Source organism: Hetaerina americana, unplaced genomic scaffold (genome assembly GCF_022747635.1).
Source record: "Hetaerina americana unplaced genomic scaffold, ioHetAmer1.1.p SCAF_14, whole genome shotgun sequence".
Classification (NCBI taxonomy): domain Eukaryota; kingdom Metazoa; phylum Arthropoda; class Insecta; order Odonata; family Calopterygidae; genus Hetaerina; species Hetaerina americana.
In genome coordinates this window covers 6,203,546-6,215,648 of record NW_027286514.1, presented here as the reverse complement: position 1 = coordinate 6,215,648, position 12,103 = coordinate 6,203,546, and the positions used below count along the sequence as shown (strand labels likewise).

The following is a 12,103-nucleotide window of genomic DNA, read 5'->3' as shown; positions in this document are numbered from 1 at the left end:
GTTTAAAACTAATTTCATAAATTATCGTAAAATGGAACCATGGCCATTTTTAAATGTTTTCACCAATTCAAGTACTGTTCTGTATGGCCAGAAAAATTAAATTCAATTGAATTTTACTAGTGCAAATAAAATTCACAAGTTTTTCTTAAAAAAACAATGCTAGAAGTAATAAGCTACAGCATCAGAAACAGTGAGCTACAGGGTGACTTCAGCCTCAAAATATTTTTCTTAATAATCCTCAAATATTTTCTTCAAATAATACTATAATGCAATATTGAGTTCATCATTTGATTCGTACAAATGAAGAGATTTTGAAAACAAGACAACGATCAAGGTAATTGCCTGTTTATTTCTAAAATTTAAAAGGCAATGTTATTCCACTGTGTAAACTCTGGCTTCGCATCAGGGAAGATGATTTTTTTCGTCTCTGGATTTTTTAGTAGTTTATGGATAGCTTGATTCATTGGTAACACAGCAAGTCTTCAATTTCTGGGAAGATCAAAATGTGTTCTTCAAATTTTTTTCCCCTTAAAAAATAAACTCCACGGAATTACTTTTGGGCATAGATATCAAAATAAATTCTCTTTTATTGGTTGAAAACCATGCTATGATGAAATCTCCCGTACTCAAAGAGTTCTATCTTCTCCACTTAACATCTCTCCTGCCTTAGATTTTGAAGGAAACTAGAAATTAATGATACATAGTATCAGTAATAATTGACTCTGCATCCAAGTTTGCTCATGTATCTTGAACACTGACACTTTTTCCAGATGCTACAGGTATTCTTCTTTCATTATTCTTTCTTCAGGAATTTTCATTAGAGTAGCATCTTACAAAATTTGAGCAAATGAATTCATTCAAAATTGATTAGATTCTTAACCATCAGTATGCTCCTCAAAATTTTAATTTTGTCAATGGCTTTTCTTGGATTGAAAGACACTATTCCTGTAATTTCAAATTCATTACAAAGGTTATCCTTTCGGGAAGATCCAGTAGCCTGTAACACTGATTTCAACATTCTTGGGAATTCAATATTTGACGGAACACCACCTTTGCTTTTTTTTTCCAGCTGTCAAAACATTTTGTCCAAATTGCCTTAAGGGGTCTGAAAAATGCCCATCTGATGGCTGACAAATATATGTAGAGTTTGGAGAAATAGAATAAACTGGTATTAAACTCCTCACACAAATTTAAACTTCTTCAGAGAAATGATCTCAGAGCTGGGAAGGCGTTTCATTTGAAGCCAACTTTTAATGACAAACCGATTGCCAAAAACTGCCGTGTGAAACCACCCATTTAAGTTGTAGCAAGCACCAGACATTTCTCCTTTATTCCAAGTAGGGTGGAGATGCCATGCCTAATATGGATTACATTATATGATGGGGGATTACATTATATGAGGGGGATTACTGTTCACTCTATTTAAGGTCATTCCTGGTAACAAGCGAGGCTGTGCATACACTTATCTCTGTATTCTGGAATGACGTTGATTAACTAAAGCAGTTACGGATGTAATTATTGGATTGCTAGTTGTATAATTAATGCATTCCCAAGTGTGATTTTTCATTGAAAGTACCAATTTTAAATAAACAGTAGCATTACTAATGCACTCTCATGATCAACCTTTTTCTTAGTAGTTCCTAATGAAAAGGAATTCAGGAGGCTCACAGTGTGATCATTCAACTTCATGGCTAGTTCTGAAAAGTCCGCCTGCTGTCCCACATTGACTTTTCCTCTCTCCACTATTAAATAATTGATAATAATTATTCCAGTGGTCTTTATTGTCTTTCCTGGTCACATAGTGATGCCTAGTATACTATATATCATTCCACGCTCAATTTTTGCTAAATTTACAGTTTTTAGTTCAATATCATCTTTATACTCCATATCCTTATTCTAAGAAAAATATACATCCTTATTTCCATCTCTATTTTGCTACTGTTGGCATACTGAAAAAAGGGTTTCATATTAAGCTTTCATGTATTACTAGCCTAATAAGCAGAACCCTAGGAAATCTTAAGTACATGAAAGTTGTTACATTGTAGCAGAGACTTCATGTAAATGGAGGACTTGGGTATGGCTTATATAAGGAGATATAACCATTTATAATTCATATCCATTCCACAGGGTCAGATAACCTTAATAGATTGTGACCCCTCTGAACGGAAAAAAATATTATTATTCTTGAAAATCGAATTGATTATCGTATTAAAGTTCATAGTCCCTTCTTGACACAGTTTCTGGGAGGATGACATTGCATATGTGAATCTATTTCAATCAGAAGGTATGCCATTATTTATTTCTTGTAATTGAAATTTTTGAGTTGGTAACCAAATTTCATGCTCATGTAGAGGTTGGTACTGCGATTTCAATCCTTCAATGGATTGTGGGGAATATGGCGTCGTGGGTCCACGGTGTGAAATCGGCAGGTTTTTAGCACTGCTTGACACCCGTGCAGTAATTCTATAATGGCATGATATACGGTGTATCTTAAAAATAATTCTTTTTTTGCCCTATTCGGGTAGCATTTAAAGTTAGCAGAAGGAGTTGTTAACTTCTTTACAGGTAGATTATTTACGTCATTTGTCTTGTATATTTCCTGACGACTAAATTTCTATTAAGTTACTAATCGATATGTTTTCCATTATCCTAAGATATAGGTATGTATTCTGAATGGGCATCACTCAGTTCACTTATTCATAATGGCAACGAAGAAAATTTTAGCGTTTTGGGAAAATTTCCTATGGCTGAAGGGAAGACTGTGGCGATATCCGTTGTCAAACATCTAGCCGGCAACTTAGGAATTTCTCAGGCCGCGGAGCCAAGTCCTTTGACTACAGACAGAGAGGTGTTGTGGTGCATGGAGGTATGTAACTTCTGCACTATGCCCAAATCCGCATTTGAAAGTAACAATCGGTATTAAGAGCTTTCTTTGCAGGTTGTCTGTTTCGGGCTAAGCCTTCCCTTGAGTGAGCACGACACGATACGTGATTGTGTATTCGTGTATTGTGAGTGGCTATCAGCACTGCATCCAATACCGAAGATTAGTGTCCCGAAACCAGTATGTGAAGATCCAAACCTTTATGCGAGGAAAATGATAAATCATTTTCACAATTTGTTTGTGCCTAGGAAAGGGGAAGGTACGATCTGGGTCACATGATAATTGGCCAATTTTCTACATCTTATCTTTATCCTCAGATTGTGTTGCTAATTAAAATTGAAAATACAAGTTGAAATGCCTAATGATTTTCTGTTTCTTTTTCAAGCCTGGCCATTTCTTTATTTGGACTTAGGTAAAGTCGACTTAATTATTAGTACATTTTTGCCATTGAATATTATGTTCCAAATTTGCTGAATGACTGTTATTTTCCTGAAGCAATGAAGTATGTTTCTATCAGGGTCAATCTTTCCGAATATTTTCCTTGGTTTTCTGTTGCCTCGCATTGAGTGTGCAAGCCTTGTTATTCCCGTGTCTTTTGAGGCTGTGGAAAAGCAGAGCATCCATGTCCCGATTTTGTTGTTAATTGTGGTTATTGTAGGTGTTGAACCTCAATAATCTTATCTTGAAACAACCTTCGGCAGCATCTTTCCGAAGAGGCTTTTGCTTATGGGATGTGGATGTCATTCTTTAAGCAAATATTGTGTGTATAGTTAAATGTTACACTTTCATTTTGATTAGCGTTTTTAACCTTTTTATCGATTTTTGTTACTACTTGCGAGGTGAGCACTACGACGGTGGCGTTCTTGATTATATAGTCTTCTCTGCCAATCCCACCCATTCTTCCCATAAGAGATTTTCAGAATGCAAGCTCTTTGGTTTTTGAAATATCTCGACAAAATCGTAGCTAACGGTGTTCTGAAATCCTTGTCTGTTTTTTTGTCAATGTATTTGGTTATTTATATTGTATTATGAATTACTGCGGAAGTTGAAAATTAGGTTAAATTTTCTATTACCTATGTAGACAATATTTTAAAATATCAGAAATACAGTGCCAAAATCTCTCTGAGTTGTTCGTATCGCTCTGTGGCTTTTCTGTGTCACAATTGTTCAAAGCTGCTGTCCTATTTTTCTCAAGATATCTCTCGATACTTGTAGAAAACTGCTTAAATTGATGTCATTTCTGGGGCTGTCAGTTTTTTATTCAATTGCTTATATTGCTCTTTATTCAGCATCCAATATTATCTGGAATTATAAATGAAATGCTCTGTGGATGCAAGTTAATTGGTTTTTATTGTTGTTTCTTTGTATCTAGGCCATGATGTTATAAATCGGCAAGCTGTACTATGCCATCGTGTCCTAAGAACACTTCAAACTCTGGCACAGGTTTCAAATCGAATGAACAGGGAAACATGGGAGTCACTTCTTCTTTTCCTGTTGGCCATAAATGATACGCTATTGGGACCTCCGACTGTGAAAGGTATTACATATAACTCGATAATTGAATGTTGGCCCTGTAATGTTTTACAAATAAATTCAGTAATGATGTTTGATAAATAATTTTTTGAGTGAAGGCAGTATTTTGAATGAAAACTTCCAATTCAGTAGCTCTTCCTCTTGAGAAGTGAGTGCAGTTACCAAAAGCACCTGTAGGAATCATGCTAAATATCTGTGTCAATGAGCACAGTTGTTATTCAATTCTTACTTTTTCACAGAGTGATGCTATTGATTGAATGCATCCTTTGTTGTATTGATCTATCTTGGATGGGATAATTGTTTTTAATTAGGGGAAATCTCATTAAAAGCACAGGGTCAGTACAGGCTTATTCAATAGTGAATGTTCCTTGCTAAACAAAATGTCTCTCAGTACATAGAATAACAGCTATTTTGTTAATAGAAGTGTGAGACTGCAACTGATTTGATAGTAAATTCACAGTTATTTTGTGTATGGCGGTTGTAGTTTTCAACGGACTACTGAAATGGGAAATGGGGTCCTAAATGGTATGTTGTATACTATATAAAGCAAGCAAATGGAAACAATCAAAATTTTATTTTTAGAAAAAAATTATTACTTTGGATGGGATATCTAACCTCATGGAAAACTCAGGGAATTTTGCTTCTTGTGGAAAATTCTAAGAGTTTGGCAGGTGTCCTGGAAAAATCTGTATGTGACACATTTTATGTAGGGAAGTGCCCTGCATGCAATGCTAAATGTGAAGTTTTACAAGAGAATTTATTTATGTGAGCCAACTGGTAACTTAAAGGTGAACCTACTGTCTCTTTCAACAAGATTTAGACCTGAAACTGTGACATGTACTAAATAATACTGGACACTGATTGTAGGACTGGATTATTTCACATAATGGCACCTGGTCTAGTGAACACTTTGCACACATTTTTCCTTGGGGAAACATCTTGTGTGAGGGACATTTAATAAGAATGGTTCAAGGAGAGGGTACAGGATCCTTTGAATGAAAAAGGAAACACTGCTGAGCAGAAGAAAATAATACAGCCTTCACATCCAGACTAGAGAAATAAAAGGAAATGCTGCTTGTGCCTTTACCCCTCTCCTTCATAAATATGAGCTTAAGTGTGGTGCTGAATGCTTCTGTACTTTTTTCCCTGCAATATCCTCCTACCATCCAAATTTTGCATGCAATTGTTTCTTCACCATGGTCTATCCATGTAAAACATTCTGCAGCCTCTTTCTCTTAAGCTGGCATCATCATACCTATGAAAGTTAGCCTCTACAATAGATGAAGCAACTATAGCAAAGGGGTCATCAGAGCCATTGACATGATGAGAGGTACCTGATTCCTATGTGTTTCCAGTCATTTTAGAAGTCTTCCATTGAAAAATGATTCAAGGAAGGCTAGTCAGTTCTTCTTCTGAAAAGTAAATCGGCCTTTTGTATTTAGGGAGAGAGTAATAGGCAATTCTCAGGAAAGAAGCATAATTGGGTTTTGGCAAAGGATCTGTGGCTGGGCAATTTTTTCTTGTCTCTGTAAGAAAGGTCTTTCTCCTTATATCTGTGGGGGAAAAAGTTCATAAGTGATTTTGAGTGCCTTAGAGTAATCAACATGTGTCCAGAAAATAGTTTGGATGACTTTTGCACGTATCAATCTGGCTAAGCATAGCAGTGTGTAATGGCCAGTGTAATTGACTGTGATGTCATTACCATGGTATGGAGGCAGATCATAAAGTGGTGCTGATATATCCTCATTGATGCTCACAGAAAATGTTTCTCTTTGTCACTCTTTGAAATTTTTGCATTGTAATGCTCAATAGTGGGTGACTGTCAAAAATGGTAGCTGTGGAATCTCCCACAGTTTTTTTTTAATTTTTTTCTATTATTTTTTTATCTGTAAAGGAGGTCTGGTTATAATTTCAATAGGTTGCAACAAATGGCTTGTCCTCATATTTATTTTGAATTCATTTTTAAATTAAGGATTACTTGATTATGGAAATTCCATGGATGAAAGCTGTTGTGTCTTCAAGACCATGTACCTCAACATTTACAATAAGTTACATTTCCCTGTGATCCATGCTCACTGTTCTATTGAGCTGTAAACATGAACTAAGTTGATGCACGTAATTTTGAAATGACAAATTGTGTAATTTCATAATACTCCTACTTAGTTTTCAATTGTTCAGTGCAAGAAGGTGTTATAAAAGAAAAAAAACATCAAGGATAATGAAAAGATTCTTACCATCATGTATAATTTGCCCTGCAATACATGTCCAGTAGGTCATTTTGAAATTCAAATTAAATAATTAACTGTTTTTTGATTATTTTAAGAGACATAATCAGAACTAGTTTAAATGTATAGTATGTAAAACAATGCAAATAAAATTCATGTATGGAGAAGCATTTAAAATGCATGCACATAACATTAATCTTAAGTTAAAGAAAACAATACTATTATTCCTCTATAGCAAATAATCAGCTTAGGAGGAATGTGTCTTAATCGCTGGGTTACTGTTTGCTCTGGGTAATAATACTGTCTAATTTTATCACCTGTGAAAACTTCTCTTTATGCCATCAAGTCATTTTTTATGCAGATGATGTTGGTGACCAACTCTGTGAACGTGTCCTCAGTGTGCTGTTTGAAGTTTGGCTCCTTGCTTGTTCACGTTGCTTTCCTTCTCCACCCCTTTGGAAGACATTTCGGGAAATGTGCATGAATTGGCGTCATCGTATGGCATTAATTGAACAATGGAACAGAGCCAATTTGGTTCTCACATCAAAACTCCTTGAGTTTATGTATGGCCCATCTTTTCCAGAATTGAAAGTTTGTAAGTAAATATTTTGGGTCAATATTACTGTCAAATGTTTGAGACCATTATTAGGTTAATACTTATCTTTATATGTTGATCAGTCAATATTTTATCATCTCATATTATGGGATAATGAGCGTGGATTAATTACAGTGAAAAAATGTCCTCAGGACAGAGATTCAAAAGGATGTAATCATTTAGAATCATCTTTGTTTAAGAGCAAATGGTGTTATATTTGTTTGCCCTTGAGAAAATACGCTTTATGTGTAGGCATGGTAGATTGAAATTGTAATTGTGTTTTAATAATGCCCCCTTGGCCTGGCTGAAAGATTTCTTTTATGCTTAAGTTGCCTATGATAAACTTAAAACTACATCCTGCCTTATTACAAAATTAGCCAGGAGTGAAAATAATTGGGGTTGTGTGAATTAATGTGTAGTGGTAACTTCAACAACTCTTAATGTGGATGTGAGTGCAATGATTGAGCTGAAGGCTGGCTGATAGGTGAGGGTGCAATTTGATTTGTAATGTGAATGTCATGCACCAGTTTGGTGAGGGGCAGTTTCTTTCCCTGTTGTGCCCCCTGTAGATCTGCTGCTGTAATTATTTATGCAGATATTTTCATGGGAGTTATCACTTTCCTTGTACACAATTTTATCTTTACTTCCATGTAGTGCATTGCTAATTCCACATTTTTAAAAAGATTTTATGAAAGTCTCACTGTTAACTTTCCTCCAGGACTTCTCAACCCACCCAAAAATACTAGAAATTGATGGCTGTTTTATTCTTCCCTTTGGTGTGACCTCATGCGTTGGTGCCTCGATGTACTTTATCCACTCATCATACATAAACCCCTTGAGCATTGTTTGAATGAAATGCCCAGAGGCATCAATTGAGAAGTTAATCCACCAGAAATCACAGCTAGATGCGTATTCTGTTCAGTGGCAAGGCTCTCTACTGTGTTAATGTTTTTAGGCCTAAAACAAATCACACACTAAAAAGGACGATTTCTTTACAATACCACCTGGATGTTGGTTCACATACTCCATAATCACAGCTTCATACCTTCTCCATCCACCCAAATTTTGGATGAAGATAAAAATAAAGCATTTAGGCTGCATTTTTCATTTAAATATTAACAAAGGACAAAGTTTTCAACCGTCATTGCAACATGCAAGAACAATGGTACTTATTCTTGTAACCAGAAACCTTAATCATTATGCCTTGGACTGCATCTTTGATATCCACTCTTCCATGTGATGGCGCATCAAATGTCAAGGATTTCTCATCCATGTACCCTGTTTGTCATATCTCAAAACACATTTTTCTCATGTTTATAATGTATTTGTGGAATTTTATAAAATTTTTTTTGGTATTAATGAGGCTGCTTTTGTTCTTTTGTATTTCTGCTGCACATTCATTGACCATTCTCTTCATGAATCTCTTACAGTATGATGTTGTCCCAGAAAGAAGGCAGTAGACATACCTATCACTAAGTTTCTCGCTGCAATTAAAAATAATTTTTTTGTAACCGTAATCTTGGTTTTCATATGATTAATTATCCAGTTCAAACATGTTTCTCATACTAAAAACCATTTAGGGGCATGTGAATGTAAATATTTTTGAAACTATCTGAAGTCCCTTAACCAATCTTTTGCTACTTCCGTTCTCGTATCATCTTGTCAGTTGGTGCACCAAAACACCTTTCAGCCACCTTGTTTTCGTGTTTCAATTTTAAATATGATGCTGTGTGACAATCTTCTCTCTTTATTTGAAATGAATTTTCATCATTTCTTTGTCAAAAAGTCAAAAGATGAAAACTAAAATCTCAAGAGGTTAATGCATGCATAATCTTATTTCCAGCTGAAGAAGACAGTATATACATTTTATCCTATGCAATAGTTTAGTCTGCATTTATTTCAGCAAATTTAGATTTTTTATTTGTTACAAGTGGGTCGTGGTAGTCCAGGGGATAGAGCCAAATTCAATTCCCGGGCAAGTCTCTGGGCACCTGCAGCTCCACCCAAGCTTTGTGATTTTTCTTGTACCAGATCTTCCTGGGAAACCATAAACAGCACAAGGAAAAGATCTGGCCCCCTACCCTGATCTGTGAATACTGAGCTTACTACTAGGTGAATTCTATCATCACCTACCAAACCGATCTTCGGGTTGATTACTGTGTTTATTTTATTTTTTATTTGTGACAAGAATAAATTATGTGGTTCTGAAGGCTGTATTATTTATTTCAACATCATTATTAAATTTATAGCAATGAAAAATAGTTTTTAAATTTGTAATATTTTCATGATGGAGTAGAACTGTGTCAGGAGCTAAGTTTTTATGGAATTTTGAATTAAAAAACTTCTTGCAAGAGAAAACTTATGGTGAGTTTTCCTTATCTTTTAGATTTGGAAAACAGTTTTCCTCAATCAGTTCGAAATCTAACTGGAAAGTTCTATCTTGTTTCAATGTATATTTTGATGATCATTTTTATAGACTTGTTCCTAATCTATGTCCATATTTCAATTTGCATATGTATTATGTTTCTTTTCTTCTCTCATTAAGCTGAAGAGGATGCTCAGCTGATTCCTTGTGGGATGGGCAATGACTGTGTAGCTCAGGCATGGTTTCGATTCCTGCACTGCATAGGAAATCCTGTTGATCTCTGCCATCCTGCAATTATCAGTCAAACACAGAAATTTCTACAGTTTGCTATCACCAGTGAAGATGTTGTTGATCCATATCAGCATCCATGTCTTACTCAACTGCCCAAGATCTTTTCAAAAGCTATTAGAGGCATAGCTGTCCTTGTGGATTCATTTTTGGGTAAATTTCATTATTAAATGTACCATTTTATTGTCTCTTAGCATTTATGTATGTCCCAATTGTCAATGTTGTAGTTATGAATCATATAATAACGAAGTTTAAGTGATGTGCATATTCTCCCAGTGAAACAGGGTAAAGTTATTAATCTGGAATTTCAATGCAAGAATTTCAGAGTGTAGAAATCATTTTACACTCTGAAATGGTTGCATTGAAATGCAAATTAGCGGATGACTCCATTAAAAGTTACTGTTGTGGCATCTCCCGCGGGTTCTTTAGAATCTGGAATTTGTTTAGAATAAGTTCTTTTTACTGGGCTGAGTATAGCATGCCTAAAAAGGAGATATCGTTTGGTAATATTCATGGAAAGAAAATGATAAAGTGTGTGCTTGATAGAAGCATTATCTAGTACTGTGAAAGTTACTGGATTTGTATGGATCCAAATAAGGGAATAATGCATAAATAGGAGTGATTCTTTTATCAATTTTCCTAAAATTGGTAGTCAATATATTATATTAGCTCTGCAGCTTTATGTGGATGTAATCAAATGGGAAATATCACCTTGTACGATGGAGTAACAGTAATGTGTTAATTGAAAATAATTGGATCATGTGGTCTAGTTGTTCTTGCTTGATGAAATTGACTGCCAAAATGATCGAAAAATTCTTTTTACAGTGAACATGATGAGGCTGTCCAATATCATGCACAGTTCTTTTATAGTCATTAAATATTATCATAAATCATAGGTCCTGCTGGAAAGTCATGACCTATGTCTATCATACTGGTATATGTGTTGTTGCCATAACAGTTAATCCAAATTGTATGGAAAATGTGCAGAAATGGTAGAGGAATTCTTTGACTCATTTTTCTAGACCACCTGAATTACTGATAATTCATTTATATCTGGCCATCTTCAACATGTGTGTGCAGAGTAATCTTATTATTGATACATCTACTGAGTGGTCATCCAAAATTACAGAACTTATCCTGTTATCACATTTTGTCTGAATTAGAAGAAACATATATCAGCAGCTTACTTAAATTAACTGTAATTGAGTATAATTCTGTGTCATCAAAATTATTCAGGTTGCTAATTATTCTTGTATGTGTTTTTTTTTGAAGTACGTATGCTCTGGATGCATTCTATCCATCATGGGCAGAGTTTTCACAAAAACTAGATGCATTATTTTAAATCGATAGATAAACTTCTATGAATTCATAATCGCTAATTTTCTCGGAAACTTTGACAATTATGCATTGTACTTTTCTGTGCGTACTATTACATGAAAACACTGATGCAATCACTAATGTTAATATGATATAGGAAATTGGTATGCATGGAATTCAGTGTGTATTTAACCCTAATTTCAGTCAGTGAATTTTTGTCAGTAATATTCAGATTGCTAGAATGTTGACTGAATTGCTTTGAAACTGATTATAATGATGAATTGCACACCTATGAGTCTTTAAATGCTGACATGTTAAATTGATTGTATTAATCTGTGAAGTAGGTTTCATAAACTACGTAGTTAGCTATTTTGTGAATTTTCCTTTGCAATTTCCAACCAAATGTGCAATAAAAATTCAGCTAATAATGCAGGGGATCACTTGGAATTGTCCAGTTTGTCATATTTTCACAGTATGATTGGCCCAATTTGAAGAGAATAGCATAAGAAAACATACAATACTGCTACTTGCTACAATATTGTTTACGTATTACTCTTAATGTTGGTTAAAAATTTTAATTAGGAACTTATTTCTTATTTTTAGAGCATAGTTATTCACTCATATCTTCAAGAAATAATCCAAGTATCTTTCCTAGGTTGAGCTGTGGTAAGTTTATCACATTGTTGTAGTGTCTATGTAATTTATTTACTGTACTATCTATCTTTAATTTCCTTCATTATGCAGGGTACGGTGCTTAAATCCAGACAAATGAAATTTTTATTAAAAGCAAATTTATTAAAAAATAATACAAATAAAAATGAAAATCCTTTTAAATACAAGTTGTGGTATCTGTCAAGAGGAGCATTACTCCATGCAACCCCCTTGAGCTGCAATGACCG

At 34.6% G+C, this 12,103-nt stretch overlaps 1 protein-coding gene across 10 annotated transcripts in view; it reads left to right on the top strand.

Annotated features, from left to right (window-relative positions):
• The first annotated feature begins 2,406 nt into the window (after nucleotides 1-2,406).
• The window catches only part of LOC139686309 (ral GTPase-activating protein subunit beta), a 67,277-nt gene continuing 57,580 nt past the window's right edge, over nucleotides 2,407-12,103 (top strand). For 6 of the 10 annotated variants that reach the window (XR_011700363.1, XM_071583459.1, XM_071583458.1 and 3 more), the window contains exons 1-7: nucleotides 2,407-2,565; nucleotides 2,655-2,866; nucleotides 2,939-3,140; nucleotides 3,267-3,293; nucleotides 4,254-4,418; nucleotides 7,001-7,234; nucleotides 9,780-10,040. Coding sequence is in view for 9 of the 10 variants with exons in the window: in XM_071583459.1 (XP_071439560.1) it covers nucleotides 2,663-2,866; nucleotides 2,939-3,140; nucleotides 3,267-3,293; nucleotides 4,254-4,418; nucleotides 7,001-7,234; nucleotides 9,780-10,040 (1,093 nt within the window). In the remaining variant the exon portion in view is untranslated. The remainder of the gene's footprint in view (nucleotides 2,566-2,654; nucleotides 2,867-2,938; nucleotides 3,141-3,266; nucleotides 3,294-4,253; nucleotides 4,419-7,000; nucleotides 7,235-9,779; nucleotides 10,041-12,103) is intronic. The other 4 variants (XM_071583462.1, XM_071583460.1, XM_071583461.1 and 1 more) reach the window with 1 other exon arrangement.